We start from the raw sequence: 21,403 nt of genomic DNA, 5'->3' as shown, positions 1-21,403 counted from the left end.
ATAACTAAACTATAGATCTGTCCAAAAGCTACAATCATCCATTTTTCATGATAAAATTAGTAGCAAAACAGGAAAGCCTTGAGACAGAAATATTCTTACAGCAAAGATAACATAGCCAAACAATGTTATCTAGAGTGATAGCAAATGAAAACTCCATTGCAAGCTACATGTTCATGAGCAGGTTGTAAGCTGACACCAGGAAAGCCAGCTCCTTAGAAACTACACTCTGGTAAACTGCACTGTGTGAACACTGTCCTCTCCACTGGGAGAACACTGTTCTCTACATTGACTCTAATCCTCTCAATACATGTATATTCTCAGGGTAACTATGTCATACAATACATATTTAAAAGAATTCCTACCAACAGCTTACTATTTTACATAAATGATTTTACAATATGACAATTCTGTACTTTGTGGTACTTTGCATTATAACCTAAGTAGTCCTGACTTCTAATATTTTAACAGCAGCTCTTCCATCAGTCCACATGGTTTCACAGCCTGCCCCATGCCCTGCTCTCTCACTTGGGCTTATCAACAATTCCTGAGATCTCATCTCAGAACACAGAAAACTGAGAGAGAGCACAATACAGTCCTCCGTGGTCTTTAACAACAGACGTTACATAAACAGCAGCTTCCAACAGCCACATGAAGCAGAAATATAAAAAATGAAGTCATGATAACAGGAGAACGTAAACACACAAATTCACCTCAGGGCGGAACTCAGCACTTCGCTGAGGAGATGGTGGAGTTGGCAACTGTTCCTTGAGGCACAGAGCACTTGGACCCAGCATGCTCCTGCCCAGGCTGACAGCAGGTTTACATTTCACTGTGTGTCTATTGTCTGGGGAATGTTGGCTGGGTCGAGTCCACCCAATGCCACAGTAGGGGCAAGAGAAAGAAGTGGCTCAATCTGCACACGGGCTGAGGAGCTCACACCCCTCACAGTGGGCGCTGCTCTCCTTGCTCTTCCACTGTGAAAGACAGTGGTGCTCTAGTTCTTCAGGTTACAAGGCTAAATAATGCTCATAATGTAGTACAATCCAATCAAAATTTCTAAAGAGTAACAAATGGAAAAATGTAAATATACTTAACCCATATCACTAATGATTTTGATTTTTTTCTGTTTTGACTTCCTGAGCAACATGAATTTAAAAAAAAATTGTCTGGCTAGAAGTATTATTCTTTCATTCCCACTGCCTCACAATGAAATGGACACACAGGCATAAAGGCTTGGTTTTATGCCTATGTGATGGAGCTGGGAGGTCTTGGGCATCCCAAAGTGAAGCACTATGAAAGCCCTGATGCTTAAAGCATATCTAGTATTTGTAAAAATAATATCCCTTAGCTCACATAGTGCTGTAGCTCTGTAGCTACTTGGAGTTAACACGCAGTAGTCCTAAGAGAGCAAACCGAGATAGCTACTTAAATATGCCTGTGTTCAGTCATGGTAAGCCCGTCTACTCCAGTGCCTTCCAGACCATCCTCCTAAACCTAAAGGAAGACCTTCCTAGGTTCATAGAAGGGAAAGGGACTTCCCAGGCTGTCCTTTTGCTCTTGATTTCCCAGTAAGCATAAATATTAAAAGTATATAAAAAAAAGTATATCAAGAAAAAGAGAGAGATGACATAGGAAAGAGAAAAGAAAGGGACAGTAACTACATTAGCAAAGAAATTTAGTAAGAACTTTCACCTGAAGCAAAGTGATTGATTGATTGGCTGATTGATTGATTGATCGATTGATTGATCGATTGATTGGCTGGCTGACTGATTGATGTTAGCTCCCTCCTGTACCGATGACGGCAATGATGGTAACAGCCAGTACTCACTGAGAATTTACCACATTGGACTAAGTGCTTTATACACAGTAGGCATGGAATCTCTCCAGAAACCCTGTAAGATGCACACTCCATGCTACAGGAAAAAAACAGTCTTACAAAGACTAGGCACCATGCCACAATTATGTCACCACCAAGTTGCAGCACAAACAATGATAAAAGTCTGTTTCACACTTGACTAGTAAGTCTGTATGATTTTCCAGTGAGAAATGTGTGAAAGGAAATTATTTTAGAATACTATATTAAACTAATACATTATATATAAGACTTAAATCATATTAATATTTTGTGGTTATATACCCTGGGCTAGCCAGTTGTCCAGTTCTTTAAAAAAGACAGAAATGCCTATGATATAATAACAATTGTGAACATGCTATCAAAGTACATATTATAAAGGTAGCTACTGGAAGAATATTCAGCCACTGTAACCTCTCCATCCTCAGATCTCCCACAGCACCCTATGCCCAGCTCTATTTAAACGTCTCAAAATAATACAAAGTCTCATCTATTGGGGTGGGGGATTTACTCTCCCTTTTCTATGGTAAAGAAGTAATTATAATATAAAATATGATAGGTTATATCTGAAACATACTTCTCTACACGCCACAGTAGGGAACCTTCCACGGCATTTCTTTCACTGTTGATAACTATGTTCAGGTTGTTCTAAAACTGATACTGAAGGAGGAGCTGCCCTATGATGTAAACTAATGCAAAAAAAAAAAAAGTCTATCTTGCAAATTAGGATTTAAACACATGAACACACTATTCCCCAAAATGTAATTCAGATTATCCGACTGCCCCAGGCATTGGCTGGACAACAGCAAATATCCCTTTCCCTTTATACGTGCAGCTTACAGCTTAATACACACACACACACACACACACACACACACACACACACACACACGCACGGTGGGGGGCATCAAAAACAGTAATTTCAGAGGGACTCCATTAAATTTTTATCTCACACAAATTAAAAGACATTATAAAATGGTCTGTAAGAGAAGCACATTGTTGCAGCTGATTTACACTTACATTTTTCAAGGCCAGACTCCTCTGTCAATGAGGTACGAGACCTACCAAACAAAACCCCACCCTTCACCAGGGCCCGGGGGTGGGGGGGTGGGGGGGTGGGGGGTGTCTCACCTTGGAGTCTTCCTGGCTCACTCCCAGCTGCAGCACGGCCTGAGGAGACTGGAGCTTGGCTCGGGCGGAGTGGGCCATTTGCAGGTTAAGCTGCCATCCCACTGTCTCTAGCTACAAAGGACAAGAGAGGATCGGGTTCAGATGGCAGGGAAGAAGAAAACAGTCAACTTTCAGCACATTCCTGCTCTCTAGGAATCAACGCAAACAGCCTAGACTTAATGGAAAGTCAATTGCAGGCTCCTTTCACCTGAAATCTCTGTCAGCTTTCCCTCTGGACTCTGTACATCAGTCTCTAGTCATAGCTGTCAACTCCAGCAGTACAGTGGTCTCTAAACAGGCTAGTCTAAAAAATAAAAATGCTAGGCAAGCATGTATACAAAGAGCCAATGGTGGGTGGGTTTTTTGTTTGTTTTTTTTTTTTTTGAAGGGGTGAAGGGTGGACACAGGATATTTCTCAAACCCATTATGTAGCCTTCAACTCCTGATCTTCCTGCCTCACCTCCCAAGTACTGTAATTACTAACATGCGCCATCATATCCAGATGGGTTTTAAAACCTTATTGTTATTTTAAGATAGCATTTTAAAAGACTTGCATTAAACAAATACAAATTTCAGCCTGGCGGTGGTGGAGCACGCCTTTAATCCCAGCACTAGGGAGGCAGAGGCAGGTGAATCTCTGTGAGTTCAAGGCCAGCCTTGTCTACAAAGTGAGTTCCAGGACAGCTAGGGCTGTTATACAGAGAAACCCTGTCTCAAACACGCCCACCCCCAAAAATACAAATTTCAACTAGTAAATAGCATATTTGGGTGACAATCCTTTACTGACTTCCTACTGTCTTCAAAACTCTTTGTGTTAGACAGAGTACAAACAAGGCTTTCTCTCCCTCATCCCCTCTTTCTCCCTTTTTCCCTTTCTATTTAGAAGGAAACTAAAACACTCAGACACAAGGTTCACACCATGAGGCCCAATCAGTAAACAGACAACCAGGCTAGAAACTGCTGATGTACCAGCTAGCTTGTGGTACCAGAGAGGTCATTATACTTTCCAAAGTACATTAACTTACTATGGCTCCCAATTATGGTAGAAACTAATTGTTTCCTTTGAATTTACTAACACAGAGTGCAAGTTAATCAGGTAGGACAAAATTAGGAGAGAGAGACTACGGTAGTTTAGAATCCCTTGAAACATTACACAGCACAAACAGCTTTATGAGACCAGACTCAGCAGTGTGATCATGTGGTTTTAGATTCAGTTCCAAGCTTTGTGAAGAGCAGTGCTCACATGCCTCTAACAACACCGCCAAACTACCTTTGCTACACAGAAAGCCAGCCTCACAGTGCTCACTGGACCAGAATACTAATCACTTGACTTGAAAGACCACTGAACAGACACGGCAGTGACTCGAGGCCAGGCTGGAAAGAGTGCAATCAAAGGACCATCAACGTGGGAGGGGATGTGATGAGAAAACAGAGACGCTCTGCTTCTCCTGGGTCCTTCAGAGGTATAGAAGGGGAACATGACCCATAGCAAGGACTCACTTTAAAGGTGTGTGTTAAGGTGTGTGTTAAGTGCTGATCACTAACACTAACTGGAAGTCTCTACAACGGTGTCTAATATGAGCCCGCCTGTTTCCAACAGTCACAAGAATAGACCTCCAAAAACAGCAACACACCATGTCCTCGGGGAAAGCACCTTCTAGGTATTCACATGGACTTGTAATTATTTCTCAACCTTATTGGCTGACCCCACCCATGCCGTAGACTAAAGCACACCTGGGTGCAGCCTAGCATTGGTGTGAAACAACCAGACAGAGCACTGAGTTTGAGCATCCTCCTTTGGTTCACACGTAAGCCATTGCTCCCTCATCTCTGGCTAAGAGCTCCATTTCCTCACACAAAACACAAGTCCATCTACCTGAACCATCTGCTTATCCACCTCCTTAATAGGTACCAAAACAGAAAATGTGCATTATAGTGGTTGTGACATTTTAAAGCATTATAAGTACACTGCATTTTAGTCACCCAACTTTTCTGTATCTCTCATGTAGTCTTCATTGCAGACTGTCATGACCCATCTCTTCACAAACTGCCACAGATTGTCTCTAACTGGGTCCCTACCTTCACTCTCTCTCAAGATTCCATTTTTCCTTCTTCAAAGACTCAGTGGTTACAAAACAAAACAAATCCAAAATTTCAAGTACTAAGTCTGGTACACAAATTTCATCAAGTTTAAGAACTACCTTTCCAATCGTGTGTTGTAACATATCTTAATAACTGTCTATAACCCCACCATACTGAACCATGTGTGAGTCCCAGAATGCACTATGCTAGTTGCAGGCCTGTTCTTTGGATCCTATGTCACTTCTATGGTTTTTCCTTCCCTTCCCTCTGTAGTTAGTTGGGCACCCTGCCTCTCAGGACACTGTTTCCTTCTACTAATATTTAGATCAGCATACTGTAATAGCCTGACACATCAGGGTCGACTGTAACCTCCATCATGATGAAGCAAGAATCTATCACCTTCATATCCCTGTAACCTGTAACAGCCCTGACAGGGATTCTCCTCAAATAAATGATCAATCATGTTATATATGTATGCTTTCAAGAAGGAGTATTCACACTAAAATCAACGGCAGGAGAGGAAGAAAAAACTCAGTTGTATTTCCAACTAGATACAGCTTTTTAAGAAGTCAGAATTATAAGTTACAAGCCAGCATTTGCTTGGTCAGTTGATGTCTCTGTCTCTCCTCTCTTCCCCAGCCCCTCTATACACACACACTGGTGATGGTGGTGGTGGTTAAAGTTGCTCTCTATAGACCAAAGCATGCCTAATAGATACCTTTCTATGAAGAATAAGCGTTACCTCTATCTGTCACTTGGTTTAGTAACAGTCAAGAATATGAACTGTGCGGTGACTTTCAAGTGGACCTAAATTAAGCAGGTGACTTCTCTAAGCTTCAATTTCTACACCAGCACAACGGGGGAATCACACCACATCAGGACCTAGAAAGAGTTAAATGCGTGCTGGCACTTAGTACCAACTCCTAACTGGTCTACATCTGTGCTGCTTCCAATACGTCGGCCTGGTCCTGAGCACTGATACCTATGCATTCATTCATGGTACAGCTATGACTATCTTCCCGTGCTAATACTGCACCTTAGGATTCTGAAAAATATACCTTAAAATTTAAATCATTAACACAGGAAACTACTATGCATTTTGACTTTGAAATTTAAACACATAAATGTTTAAACTGATTCATTTGTTATATGTTTATTATGCATATTTATTTTGGAAGATTATTAAAAAATCAATGAGTCATTTGAGAAAAAGGTAAAACTTTACTTCTAAAAGTAACTAATTGGGGACTGACCAATTGATAACTGAAAGGTATAGAATATTATCTTTTAACAATGTACACACATTTACAATTACATCCAATTTTGGAAGGTTCTCCACCACCCTCTCCCAAAGTGAAAACTATGAGAGTATCTGTGGCCTTGACTAGTGTCAAGAACACCGTCCAAGAATGGAGTCATGTGAGGAAAATTCTGAGTGCTTGTGAGAAAACTCCAAGAAAGCAAGAGTATTGTCACCTCAGTTTCTTCAAAAACACAGAACTGTTCTTGAAATGTGCTTTCATGCCCTTCCCGGGTAAATCGGATAGCTGTGAGTTTGCTGTAGATTATTTATTACAACTGGTTGTTGCTATTTGTTTATGTGCCGCCATGGGAAAAGATGTTTTTGCCACATGCAGCTTCTCCTTGTGATTATACTCAGGTTACCTTTCTTAACCCGCAGACTATAAATTGTCTGATGCTCTGAATAAAGTTAGCTATTGCATGAGACTTTAGTCCACCGCATTTTTAGGCTCTATTCTTCCAGGTCCCACCACCATTCTAGATCAGTAACAGACCAGCACTGAGAATGACTGACAAACAGATGTCCACAAGTCGGACAGGCCGAGCCAAAAACCCATGACCCATGTTCTTAGTCCACGCGCAACAGAAAACATGTGAGCTGTCACTATTCATCCTGCTTCTTTGTAAGGCTTTTCTATTCACCAAAATATATGCAGTACTTAACCATTTGGTGACCTCGGCCTGCTATCTAAGTGCCTGAGCAAAGTGCTGAGTGTGTGCTGGTCATCCTGTACACACACACACACACACACACACACACACACACACACACACGCTCACACATGGAGTTTCATAGAACAGAAATCAGTATCCTGAAACAGTAAAGGAAGAGAAACTTCAGAAAGAGTAACTACACTGATTAAAGAGTACAGGCACACAGACCAGTAAGAAAAAGGGAAAAAACAGGCCGGGCGGTGGTGGCACACACCTTTAATCCCAGCACTCAGGAGGCAGAGGTAGGCAGATCTCTGTGAGTTTGAGGCCAGCCTGGGCTACAGAGCAAGATCCAGGACAGCCACCAAAACTATACAGAGAAACCCTGTCTCGAAAAACCAAAAATAATAATAATAATAAAATAAAATAAAAAATGATAAAGGGAAAAAACAAAGCTCTCTTTTCAGTGAACCTGGGAGACATAGAAAACCACACAGCACTCTGAGACAGGTGCTTTTACTATCTACAATTCACAGACTACAAGTAAAACGAGGAGACAACTTATCACTTAAGGTGAAAACAAACGGAAATCACTTCTCTTCTGATTAAAACTCTTGAGTCTGAAATCACATCAGAATAAACACTGCAGAGGACTGACTTAGTGAGAGTCACCAAAGATGCCACACAGAAGCAGAGAATGGGTTAGGGATGGGCTTCAGCTGGTAGAGCGTTTGCCTGGCCGGCACAGGGTCCTGGGTTCCCCAGCAAGTCCTTAACCCAGTGTGGTAGCGCATTCCTGGAATCCCAGTACCCAGGGGTAAGAAGCAGGAGGCCCAAAGGTTCAAGGACATCTTCAACTACCCAATGAGAGTCTGACACCAGCCTGGGCTAAAGATCCTGCCTGTCTCAAAAACAAAGCGTGTCTGAGTAGTGCATAGTGGTCAGCGTACAGGTCACAGTATCTACTCCCATTGCTTCCGGGTTACCGAGGGCAAAAACTCACCAAGGAAAGCTTTCACCAGCTAACCCAAGAGGTCAAAATTAACATGACCCCAAACCACGAAATGGGTGTCAGGATCCTAAAGTTTATGTACTGTGACGGCTACAAGATCACTTCCATAGCAGACTAATAAAAAATTCACAGCCAAAATTAGATCAAGAAGGAAGTATAGTAAATTGTAAACTAAGGACTATCCTACAAAATAAATTGTATGTATATATCAAAAACACAAATGTCTTCAAAGAAAAACTAAAAGACCTAACTCCGTACATTGCTTGGAAGACGCTATTTGCAGGGTCTAAACAAGCATTGTCGATACAAATATGAACAAGAGCTGTTCTCTCTGCCAAGGTAAAAGTCTTGTGGTACACTAATTAGTCCTCTGAGACGACCCATAACGAGAAGCGAATACAGCTGTCATCAATATTTTAATTACAGGGAACACAGCAAAATTTAGTGTAGAGTTCTGCCTTAAGTTAGCCAAGTGTTATTACCTCTGTTCAAAACAAAGCTCGGTCCTGTGTACACTCCATGTTTGTTCATTGAAATACTCAGGCATTTTACTGCATGGCTCATATTCTAATTTAAAACTTAGGGTCTATATTAGTTTGCTTCCCATGTGGGGTAAAGACACTATGATCACAAGCAACTTGGAGAGGAAAGGGTTTATTTCAGCTTACAGTTCATAGTCCATCATCTAGGGAAAGAACTCAGGTAGGAAGCTGAGGCAGGAACTCAAGCAGAGGCCATGGAGGAGTGCTGCTTACTGGTGTGCTCCTCATGGCTTGCTCAGCCTGCTTTCTCATTCAAGGCAGGAGCATCAGCCCAGGATTAATACCACATAAATCATTAATCAAGAAAATGGCCCAAACATCTGTCACAGACCATTCTGAAGGAGGCATTTTCTCAACTGAGGTTCTTTCTTCCCAGATAACCCTAGTTTGCACCAAGTTAACAAAAACCTATCCTACACAGGGTCTTTGTATCTTCGTGTTATGGGTTTAAATGTCAGTAAAATAATGGAGAATAAACCAGTGATATTTTAAATGTTTTGGAAACTCATTCCAGAACTGTAAATACATTTTCTCCTAATAAACATTGCTTCTTATTGAAAATGTTACTAATCAGTTAGTCGATGAATGACTTCCTTCTCTCTCCTATGTCCATGTAGGAAGTTCAATGAAATATTAACTTATAATTACTCCACAAAACATGGTCCAAATTAACAAAACTAGCTATAACAGTAACCCTATGAAATTAAAAACTAATAAAAACAGCTGGAGAGATGACTCAGTCTGTAAGGCACCTGCCATGCAAGCGTGACAGTGAGATCCCAGCACCCACGTGAAATGCAGGGCATGACAGTGAGATCCCAGCACCCACGTGAAATGCAGGGTATGGCAGTGAGATTCCCAGCATCCATGTGAAATGCAGAGTATGAGCAGAGATGGGCAGAGCACTGGAGCTCACGGCCAGGCAGGCTAGCCAACCAGTGAGCTACAGGCTCAGTGAAAGACCTTATCTCAAAACAGAAGGTAGAGAGTGATAAGGGAAGACACCTGATATCAGATTCTGGCCTCTGTATTCGAGCGCTCTCTCTCTCTCGCTCTCGCTCTCTCTCTCTCTCTCTCTCTCTCTCTCTCTCTCTCTCTCTCTTGTAAACAAATAAGTTAGCAGATAAATTTTAACTAGTAGCTCTCTAAAAATAGCAGTATTGAAATATTTTGGATGGGAGACGAGGCATACCACGCAGCTAGCATGCAAAAGAAGGCTGCCCGGGCTATATTAACATCAGACTGTGCAGACTTCAAGTCAAAGGATGTACTTCAAGGTCATTTACTAAAGAGGCACAGTAATAGGAAGCAAACACAAACATAATCATGAAAGAGAGAACAGCTGCACGCTGGCACAGAGGCTATCTGGGTCTCCTGATACTTTTCTCAATGAGGAAAAGATGGAGATAAAAGGCAAGAATTATGATTTTCCTGGGCCCAGGTTTAAAAGAAATACCCATTATTTTCTTCAATACTAGTAATAGAGGGAAAGAAAAATTGCTTGAAAAGGGAAATGGTACATAGTTTGAACATTCCTGATCCAGAAATCCAAACATGGTTCAAAATCTGGTAATTTTTCAATAATAATGTGCCACACAAGGGCTTAGAATTTGGGGCATTTCAAATACACATTTCACGCTGCCCATGCGCCCCCGGTAAAGTGTAGCAAATTGCCCCAGATCTGAAGAATATAAAGTGTGGACACTTGTAGTCACAAGCATTGTAGATGAGGGACACCTGATCTGTACTGACAAGTGTGGAGCTTTTTCAGAGGACACTGGGCAGACAGTGCCACAAATACTTAAAGCACAACATGTTTATTTGGCATGTTTGGGGCAAATCACATGAGCTGCAGTTTTTGGGTGACATCTTCAGAGGCAAATGTCATATACCACATTCTTGGAGTGCGGGTATGACCTCTCCAGTCCTCTTAGGAAGAGGGCATTCTCCTGGTCTGTGTGGGCAGACACAGCATTTATGTATGCTGACGTAGTTTTCAGTCAATCCTATCTGTATTCAAAGTCCGAGGCCACTCTTCCCACGTCCATGCTACTGGGCAAATCAGCTAATCCCAAGCATCAGTTTTTCACTTTGGGTTAAAATTGGGAAAATCTGATATAACCACTGGACTGAGCTTTTGTGGGCAACAAAATATGTGTAAAAGTATTGGCAAAACATCTGCCAAAGAAGGTATTAAAAATGGATAGTATAAAATAGATGACACTATAAAATAGATACTGGACACTACTCTCCAACCCTACCTTCCTTTAGGTCAAGATCACTGTCAATTATCTTTACCAAAATTCCCGAAAGTCTCTTTTAAGCCTTTCTAAGAACTTAGAGACCATTACCTCCCTTCCACACCCGCCTAGCTGACTGCAGGGCAGGCCCTCCCTATTTGTCCAAAACGGTAATAAACTTCTGTTCTCTTTTCGAAAGCATTTTAGGTGGGAATTTTATCCCTTCCTATGAATTTAATTCCGCGACTCAGTTCTAAAGTTGGCTTTACATGGCTTGACTTCCCTTAGTGCCACGGTGGCAGCATTCTCTGAGCCCCATACCACACAGGTAGCTACACCCTCAGTCCTTCAGCATGTAAGTACACTCTCATTTCTAGTGCAGAAATTATTTCTCTTCTCCATACACACACTTCTTGTGTCCTTATAAAATCACATAGCTGTTTATTTTCGAATATGTTCTACCAACTTGTTTCAGATATCTCTTATTTAAAGCCAGAGTTGCTTTCACATTCTAAATCCTTTAGACAAGAATTTTAAGATTTATTTCTGTTATTAATAAAATATTTAATCTTTCTTCTACATTTTCAGGTTTTATGACTGTCTTTAAAAATCACTGGGTGATATTTGCCCTCAATGTGTGCATTACTTTTGATACACACAGAGTATTCATTAAGGTATCAATTAACTGGAAGAACAGAAAAACTCTCAATATTTGGAAGTTAACCACATACTTTCAAATAATGTCCAAGACCAAAAGAAAGTTTTAAGGAAAGTCAAAATATATATTGATCTAATTTTAAAAGAAAATTTAGGACCAGGAAAGAGTTTTTATATTTGAAATAAGAGCAGACTCTAAAGGGAAAAACTGGTAAATCAATCTTCAACAAAAATCGAAGTGCTTGCTCCACAAGTGACCCCATTAAAAGACAAGTCAAGCTATACAGTAGGGGTAAGCATGTGCAAACCATATGTCTGACAAAGGATTAGTATCCTAGATAAATAAGGAGCACTGAGACCATAGAGCACAACTTAAAATGTGGTTCTGGGCCCTCATCAAAGAAGTCTCTTTTTGCAGCCGCTAGGGGGTGCTGCAGAGATCCACAGCTGGTCAAACTGTACAGAGTAAGTGACCCTGGTGTATGCAGCCTCAGCCCTACATCTACAGTGCAATCTGTACACCTAAAGCTCAGGGAACATCACAGAGGAGGCAGCTGAAAGACTGTGAGCACCAGAGGACCAGGAGGCCAGCTGTGAGATAGTATCTTCTAAACATGATGGGGACACCTATCAAAGTTTAACAATATGGCTGTCTAAATAAGACCCACAAAATGACCACACCAGCTGACAGGACACGGAGGGGGTAAATTTTACAAGACCACCATATTACTTTCTGTTTGTTGCTACAACACTCTGACCGAAAATGACGTAAAGAAGAAGAAGTTTATTTTGGACTTGCAGTTCTGGAGGAAAGGCCTAACAGGCACAAGAAGACAAGAGCTCCCATCTTCGACTGAAAAAACAAAGCAGAGAGAGCAAACAGGAAGTCAGGCAGGCCAGCTGCAATGATGTGCTTTCTCCGGCAAGGCTGCAACTCCTCAAGGTTCCACAGCCTTCCCAAACAGCACCAAACATTCCAATACGAAAGCCTAAGAAGACACTCACATCTAAACCACCACAGCCCCTCCTCTAAAAAGAGCTACAGCTAATAAAGAGTGGCTGAGAGGAAAAATCAGCTTTCCCCAGGGATGATCCCCCTGACAGGTGATCCAATGCCAAGCGGTCAGTCCTAAACACACAGACATATGAGCAACACTGAACGAACTCAGTAGGTTTTACGTGTGTGTGTGTGTGTGTGTGTGTGTGTGTGTAGCAATAATACTTAAAAATGAGATCACGAGTGGCGACACTGCAGTAGGAAAGGGACAGGGAGAAATGGAAATGGGATAAAAACAGTACTTGTATTTTTGAAAACTATGCACAGCCCATGAAGAGTCATCTCAGGTGAGAAGAAATGAATGGCAAATAAGCACAAGAAAAAACGCTGAGCATCACCAGTCATCAGAGAAACGCAGATACAGCACTGGGGAGACTTTACTACACACCTTCTAGAACAGTTCAAATAAATGTGTCAACACAACCACTGGCAAATATACAGAAAATGCAGATCTTTATACATGACTGGTAGGAATGCAAAACGATATAGTCACTGTAGGCAAAAACCAGCTACCATATGATTTAATAATTAATCACATGACAAAAACTTGAGTTCACACAAGAACCTGCCTAAACATGTTCACGACAGTTATCTGTAATAATCCCAAACTGCAAATAACTAAGCTGCCTTTCCAAAGTTGAATGTTTAAACTACTTCCTATCCACAATATGGCAATAAAAAAGAAAGAACATGCAAAGAGCCACCCAGATAAATCTCCAGAAAACTGTAATTATAAGGCAAGAGTCAAGCCAGGCTCTCAGAGCCTGCAGCACCCCACTCACAGACCATTCTTGAAATGACAGGATAATACAGAAAGACGTTGGATCTGTGGTTGACAAGGATGCACAGGATGGGCAAGGGGAGAGAAACTCCAAGAAAACAAGAGTATTGTGACCTCAGTTTCTTCAAAAGCACAGATACCTTGAGAGACACTTGTGATGGAGGTACTCTATATCCTAACTGTTTGAATGCCACTGCCTAGCTGTGACGGGGTGATCTGCTTGGGGAATGTGCTACCAATGGGGAAACCGGAACCTCTGTTGGTTCTTACAACCTACCAGTAAATCTGTACCCATGTCCCAAACATGACTAGTGCCTCAGGGGAACACAGAGAAGAGGAAAATGAAGACTATAAATGAATGAATGAATGAATGAATGAATACCTTTTACTTATGAAACACTTCGCAAGTCCATCACTACACTCTGTTCTTAGGTATTTGATTAGCTACTCAGAGCCTCTCCTCACAGCTGCTGTAATCTCACATGGCTTTTCCACAGTCTCTGTTCTGAAAGCACACATACACACACACAGAATGAAGAAAAAAATAACGCTTCCCGAACCTTTCCCATATGGAAAGGCACTTTTGTTTTTCAATTTGATGTATGATCTGCTTTGCAGGGTTATGGTTTCAAAGCTTTCTCATTATACACCCGCATGACCAAGAAAGAAATGACTTTTGGGATGATCAATTTATCAATCTCCATAAGGTCATACTGAGAAGTCCTCAACAATGCGTATTTGTGTGAAATTCAACACCTGTCAGATTCACACCTTCGATTTAGATAAAAGAGAGAGGTGTCCATTCTTTCCAACACACTGAGGGAAAGTATGGAGACTACTTCCTCAGGAAACAGTGTGTCGAAGGAAAACGGGGTGAGCCCAGGATGTAAGGGTGTGTCTCATTGGACCACTGCACACATCAGAGCACACTGCTGCTACACACACAGATGATTAGACGTCAACTTCTGAAAAGGGTCGGGGGAGAAGAGGGAAGGAATCTGGCGAAGGTCCTTACAATCCACTCAACTAGGGTCATGAATTAAATAATCAAAGCTGTAAACTGCTGTCTCACTCCCAGGAGATGCCAAGTTTTATAGGGAGACGGAGCTCAACTTACTAAGTAGTAATCAAAAGCTCTGGCCACCTTACCCCCTATGAGGATGGGATGGGGATGGGATGGGGGAAGGTGAGGGGGAGCGGGAGAAGGGGAGGGAGAGGGAACAGGGGTTGATATGTAAAATGAAAAAATAATTAAATAAAAAAAAGAGCAAGGAAAAAAAGAAGAAGGTACTCAGGATCAAAAAAACAAAACAAACAAAACAAAACAAAAAACAAACCACTCTGGCCACAAACCTGAACAAAGCTGATGTCAGAATAATGTAAGAAATGACTGCTACATTATCAAGTAATTTAATTCAAGGAATACAAGTCACTCCCTCCTTTGTATGTAATAGGTTCCTATTACAAGGGTGTGCAAAACTAAAAAAAAATAAATAAGCAAAGGAAGTAATTTCATCCTCATTGCTCTCAGAACCAAAAAACAACCAACAACAACAAAAACACACGATTGGCGTTAGACAAATCTACAGTGTCTAGCATTTTACGTGTTTTTTTCTCAAATACTGGTGTTCTAGTTAGGTTTCTGTTGATGTAATAAACACCATGACCAAAAGCAACTTGTAGAGGAAAGGATGTAGTTCATCTTACAGGTTATGGTACATCCACAGGAGAAGCCAAGGTGAGAAATCAAGGCAGACACACTTGAAGCAGAAAGCACAGAGGAACACTGCTTATTGGCTTGCTCCCTCTGGCTTGCCCAGCTACCTTTCTTACAGCTCTGGCCCACCTGCCCACACCCATCACCCACAGTAAGCTGGGCCCTCCTACATCTATTAGCAACTAAGAAAATGCCCCCACAGACACGGTCATAGGCCAATCTGATGGAGGCAATTCTTTGGTTGGGGTTCCTTTTCTAAAAGGTGACACTAAGTTTATGTCAAACCGACAGCAGAAGCTAACTATAACAATTATCTGCATATTTATGAATCTTAAGCAACAAGCATTACAATTTGAGGGAAAACCTGGTCTTGTCGGGATAGTAATGATTCCTACCTCTGAGTGACCAGTATTAATTTCACCCTAGTTTTCTGTCCATTTTTAAACAGCAGTGGAAATGATGAATCAGCCATAGCCGCAGTATAAAGCTGGTGAAGCTCTCAACACTGAGGCCTGAACTCCAAGAAGCACAGGAGGTCACATTTCAAAATGCCAACTAGTCAGCTGGTGATGGGATTCTGCATTCTGCACACTGTAAGAACTGTAGCAGGACTGATGGCAAGCATATGGAAAACAAATGTCAGTCAACAAGCCAGGAGCCATCTGTGCAAATAAACTCACACAGGGAGATGGCCACCTCTTTTCACCTTAGGAGAAAAGACAGTGTGATGAAGGTGGAGCCTGTCCACTAAGTAATGGAGAGGGGAATAACAGAGACAGAGACAGAGACATAGAGAGAGGGAGAGCAAACAGATAAACAACAACAACAACAACAACAAGAGCACACATTATGACACTGACATTCGCCCCAGAGACCACGAAACACAAACCACAGTCAAGTCAGTTTAAAACCACAGGCCCATGACAAATCCCTGAACATGCCTAACAGCTCAGAGACCCCCTAACCTGGCCACAGCTGTAAGGACCAACCTTGTTCCGAGATACAGTTACAGATGATACGGACACTCAGGTGTGAAGATACTCCCCAGCTGCCACCACGCTGTTCTGATCACTCCCTGCTGCTGGATGCTGCAACTCTGGAGTTATCTCAGTGTTGTAACTGTTCTAAGAACTTACTCAACAAGCATCCAATAATGACATCCTATGCTCTACCTACTACTGTAGGCTTGCAGTTTAACACTAAAAAGAAAAAACAGAAATACCTACTTTCCTAAATCTAACATTCAAGTGAATAAAAGATCCACTGATGATTAGTAAGTAAGCAACATTGTATGGTATTGAGCGATAAGAATAAAATACCAACAGGGTCAGGTTAGATGGTAGATAAGAGTATACTTTTAAAGAGCATAGCCAGGAAAACAAGACCATATAAACCTGAAGATCTGAGTTCACTGTTAGGAAGCCACGTAAAAAGCCCAATTTGGTGGTACAAATGTGTAATCCCAGCACTTCTCCAGTGGCACGGGAGGAAGAGACCCATGAGATGGGAAGTGGTGACAGGAGAACAGGCAGCTCTTGGATGCAGTGGAGAAGCAAGAATAAGAGAACTTTGGACTAAAGTCTCAAAGGACCATTCTGGTGGGCACTTGGAAGACAAGAATGTGTGCAGTTGAAGGTCTGGCCTCTGAGGGTTCAGAGGGAACATGGTCTCCACCAGGGACTGGGTCAGGGCATTTGTGTGATGTGCTAGAAAAGAATCTAGCTGCATCTTGCCCTGTCCTGAGAATCTGAGTGAGGTTACGTTTAAAGGTAACGGACTAATTCATTTGGTGGAGGACACCCTGAGGACAGGGTAGCCCTTGGGCGGTGCTATAGTTAGTGCTAACTGCTCTCATCCAGGCCTGTAGTAAGATATGAATGAGAAGTCTGGTGAAGAAGGTGTGTGGCTGTGACCTGGGTAGACAGCAAAGTATCTGTAGTAGTTACAGAGTCTCATGTTAGGGAAGAGTAACTCAGCATTTTATACCAGGACAACACTTGCAGAAGGCTCCATCTTGTGAAAATGCTAAGTCATTTGAAAGAGAAAACTAAGAATGCTCCTGAACTTCAGTCACTCTTAAAAGCCTCTTTGTTTGTTTGTTTGTTTTAAAAAGTCTTGCTATATGTTGCCCAGATTTGTCTAGAACCGACTAATGCAGCCCAAGCTGCCCTTGAACTCAGGGTGATACATACAGCGCAAATCTCTGGGAAGACAACCCATTGAGCAGTCTCCAGAGGACAGCAGGAACATGCTGCTTTCAGCAGAAGTAAAAAAGCAAAGGGACCAAACCTGTGATGTACTTTCAGCACTCTGTGCTTTTCAGGTTACCAAATCATCAAATCTTAAGAGGTAGGGATGCTTATTATAAACATTACAACTTACGGACATGCCCTAACTACACCCTCACTTAGGGATATGCCCTAACTCTACCCTCACTTAGGGATATCCCCTGACTATACCCTCACTTAGGGATATGCCTTGACTATAACCTCACTTAGGGGTATGCCCTGACTATACCCTCTTAGGGATATGCCCTGACTATACATTCACTTATGGATATGCCCTGACTATACCCTCACTTAGGGATATGCCCTGACTACACCCGACCTTAGGAATATGCCTTGACTATACCCTCACTTAGGGATATGCCCTAACTATACCCTCACTTAGGGATATGCCCTGACTACACATTCACTTATGGATATTCCCTGACTATACCCTTACTGAGGGATGTGCCCTGACTACACCCGCCCTTAGGGATATGCCTTGACTATAACCTCACTTAGGGATATGCCTTGACTATACCCTCACTTAGGGGTATGCCCTAACTATAGCTTCACTTAGGGATATGCCCTAACTATACATTCAAGTTACACACAAGGGTCAGCATGGTCTCACTTTCAGTGTAACAAAAAAAAGCCTATACTTCTTGACCTATAGACTTATCCAAAATACCTGCCATGAGACTTCTCTCTAAATTCAAATTTAAGATGTTGATAGGACACATCAATGACTTTCAAATTGCTATGGCTCTCAGTCAAAAATATATGAATAGTACAAGTTTGAGGACAGTGAAATGTCATTCAACTAATGATCTCAAAATTGGCAACACTGAAAAACTACATCAGCTGTATTTAGCAAGTGCACATCTTGGAGCACGATGATGTAATTGGGGTAATCTTGCTAACAGCACAGTTCTTTGGCATTAGCAAAATCTTTATTCAATTTGTTAATGGTTCTGGTCTCAGCCAATTACTTAGGAGAGAATACATTTCTGTTTTGAATAAGACTGATTAAGGGTCTCTTTGATTAAAACCTTTTAAATTGACTGCTGTATCAACAGCTAAATCCTTCACTTTTTGTTCCCTAGAAGACTTTCCATCTGTTTCAAGCTAAAGCAACTCTTCCTATACTCTCCCTTCTAAAGAGAGAAATTTAAATGTCTGGAATCTAGGAGTCTAAGAAGATCCAAGAGCCGTAACATCAACGAACCACACACACACAAAAGCTTAAAGTAGAACAAAAATTAAAGTTAAAAAAAAATACTAGGAAACGAAAAATGCAATGTACATCTCTTCCCTGAACTGTTCTTTTCTCACCAATAAATAAAAATATCCATCTTTATAAGAAAAGCAAACAGACTCAACTTCAAAATAGCACCATTTGTGAGTCAAGGACACTGTTCACTTAACAACTATTTCTGGAGACTCTGCTGTCTTCCAAAGGCTACTGCAAGAGTGAAACGACAGAATGACCAACACAGACAAACAGTTCTGTCCTTGTGAAGTTGGCATTTCACGACAGAAGCAAACAATTTAAAAAATATACAGGTAAAATATAAAGTAACGCGGTATAAAATGAGATAAGCATCAATAGAAGCTTCTTCCAATTAGGACGGTCTACGATAAATGTCACCTTTAAACATAGATCTGAAGATGGCAAAGGAGCCAGCCATATGGACATCCAGTAGAAGAGCCTCTGAGGCAAAGAGATCAGAGGGGTTCAGAGTGAGCCAGGTGGGAGATATGAAGCAGTGAAGGTCAACAAGATAGACAGTGGGCTGAGGGGGGACTATAGGTCACATATGCAACTGTAAGAAGTGAATTCTATTATGAGCAACAGAGAAACCTATTCAAGGATTTGTAGCAAAAAGGGAGCAAAATAAAACTGAGTTTAAAACAATCATTGTTGGTGTCCTGAGCTGGTAAAGACTGAGAAACAGTTCGTGTTATGTTAAAATTCTTAAAGACAAAAGTTATAACCTTCAGTCAGGATATTTTTCTATGACAATTTTAAAGCAGAGGAAAATGATTATCAACAGGCAGAAATTCAGGGGAATTTTACTTAAAAAAATAAAAGACTCTGACTGTTACAAGGGAACCATATAGTGGAGAAATTTACATGTTTCTGACTTTTCCTAATCCTTGTAGTGTGGGATGGCAAAGAAAGCTTCAGCAGTTTGGGTTTAAGGTGATTAGTGGTTCCATTCCTAGATTTACATTCAAGGGAAATGGAAATATATATCCATAAAAGGACTTGTCCAGTAATTGAAGTTACCCTACACCCATGAAGATGCTCATCCCAGAAGCTGCCAATAAAAAGGCCAGAGTCAGATGTAGGACACTTCCCCTCAAGGTATTGGTCAGAACACTGCCAAAGCAACAGAGGCCATTGCCATCGCTCTTGACTGCTCACAACTTGACAGTAAGGCCCTATTGCTTAAGACATCACATTCATTGACCACAGGACATGGAAAAATAAAATTGGTACTGACCAGGATGATTCTTCCCTGCTAGCTGGGGGAGGGAAAGACATCAACAGTCTTACCTTGCTGGTGAATTCTGTGAACCACAATAGGGACCGGCATGACAAGATACGCCCATGAGTGCAATTGTGGCATGAATGTTATGGGGGTAGCCAACCCCTTTCTAATTGGATTTAAAGCCGTCTACACAAAACCAAACACATCGGGTACTGTAAATCTGGCCAAGAACCCATGGTTGAGGAGCTCATAGGCCCCACAGGTGAAGCTACAATGATTATTCTGCTAAATGGGCAAAGTAACAAACTCCTTTCTACATTCATATCATCTACCCATAGATTAGTTTCTTTGAGCGGCAATGGTGGTGAATGCAGAAGCCCACAACTGATCAAAACGCAGAGAATAAGTATCAGTGAATAGTCAGCACAAACGAGACATCTATATCACATATTGTCCAAAGCTCAGCACCATCACAGAGGAGGAGGCAGAAAGATGTCAGGAAGGACTGGAGCAAAGCAGTGTCTTCTAACCACAATGGGACGTTTGCACTCATGAACTCACAGCAGCTCTGGCTGCCTGAAGAATATCTGCACAAGATCAAGCCAGCCATATTACAGTATAGAGTAGGAAAGGGTTCACAAGGCCCTACACTAAACAAAGGAGCTGTGGACAGACTGTGGACAGACGATGGCGCCAAGATGAGAATCATATTAAAGTTGTGACCCTCCGGAGGTCAGGGGTTTTGTATCTGGGGGAGGAGATAAGCTATGACAAAACAAAGATCTTTGCGGGGGGCGTCTCTCTGAAAGAGCTGTGAAAAAGCTTTATCTTAAGTACTTTTATTTTCTTTCACTGACCCAGTAATTCAGAAGAGTAAGTCCTGAGGGGATTTTGCTTCTTGCACAAAAACGCCAGAGTGCATGTAGCAGTTGTGACCCGCTTGGGAACAGTGGCAGGTGAAAGACCTAATTGGAGAGGTACATGGTAACACAGGCATCCTAATGCAAGCTTAGGGAAGAAAAAAAAATCTCCCGTTGAAAAAGCAAACGCATGAAAATAAACTGTGTAGGCAGAAATGGAAGTATGGCAGACCCAAAGAGCATCATAGGAAATGTAGTTTGAAAAAGTAGCTTGGGAAATGTAGTAATAGCATGACACTATACAGAAAAGCAGTCTGGGAATCGAAGTTTTCAGCTAAAAATGGCGATACTGCCCGAAAACTCTGGGTTTTTCAGCTGAAAGTGAAGTTTCTTTCTTAAGCGCTGCTGAAAAGCTTGGCTTTACCTCCCAGAAAAAAAACAAGAAACAGGTGATCAAGCTTGCCTTCAGGACACAATTAAAATACCAATATTGTTTATCAACAAATCATTTTGAACCCCTTAAAGCAAAGGAAAGTGATTCCTACACTGGGATATTACTTTAGGCATGGGAAAAATTTACAGGCAAGTAAAAATAAAAAACTTGGGTTGTGTTATGAGATACTAGAGAGGACAAATGAGATTAATCAGAAGTTCTGCAATAAATGATTCCTTTACAAATCTAACAGGGGGATGAGGAAGCAGGCACTCAAAAAGA

General features: G+C 41.5%; 1 protein-coding gene across 1 annotated transcript in view; it reads right to left on the bottom strand.

Moving 5' to 3' along the window:
• Window positions 1–908: 908 nt before the first annotated feature.
• Commd10 (COMM domain containing 10) overlaps window positions 909–21,403 on the bottom strand; it is a 38,176-nt gene continuing 17,681 nt past the window's right edge. Inside the window, exons 5-6 of the mRNA XM_059246742.1 lie at window positions 2,984–3,094; window positions 909–974 (exon numbers count right to left, since the gene is read on the bottom strand). Coding sequence (XP_059102725.1) covers window positions 909–974; window positions 2,984–3,094 — 177 coding nt within the window. The remainder of the gene's footprint in view (window positions 975–2,983; window positions 3,095–21,403) is intronic.

This window comes from Peromyscus eremicus, chromosome 19 (assembly GCF_949786415.1).
Source record: "Peromyscus eremicus chromosome 19, PerEre_H2_v1, whole genome shotgun sequence".
NCBI classification, from domain to species: domain Eukaryota; kingdom Metazoa; phylum Chordata; class Mammalia; order Rodentia; family Cricetidae; genus Peromyscus; species Peromyscus eremicus.
The sequence above is the reverse complement of the archived record's forward strand: the minus strand, read 5'-3'. Positions and strand labels throughout refer to the sequence as shown.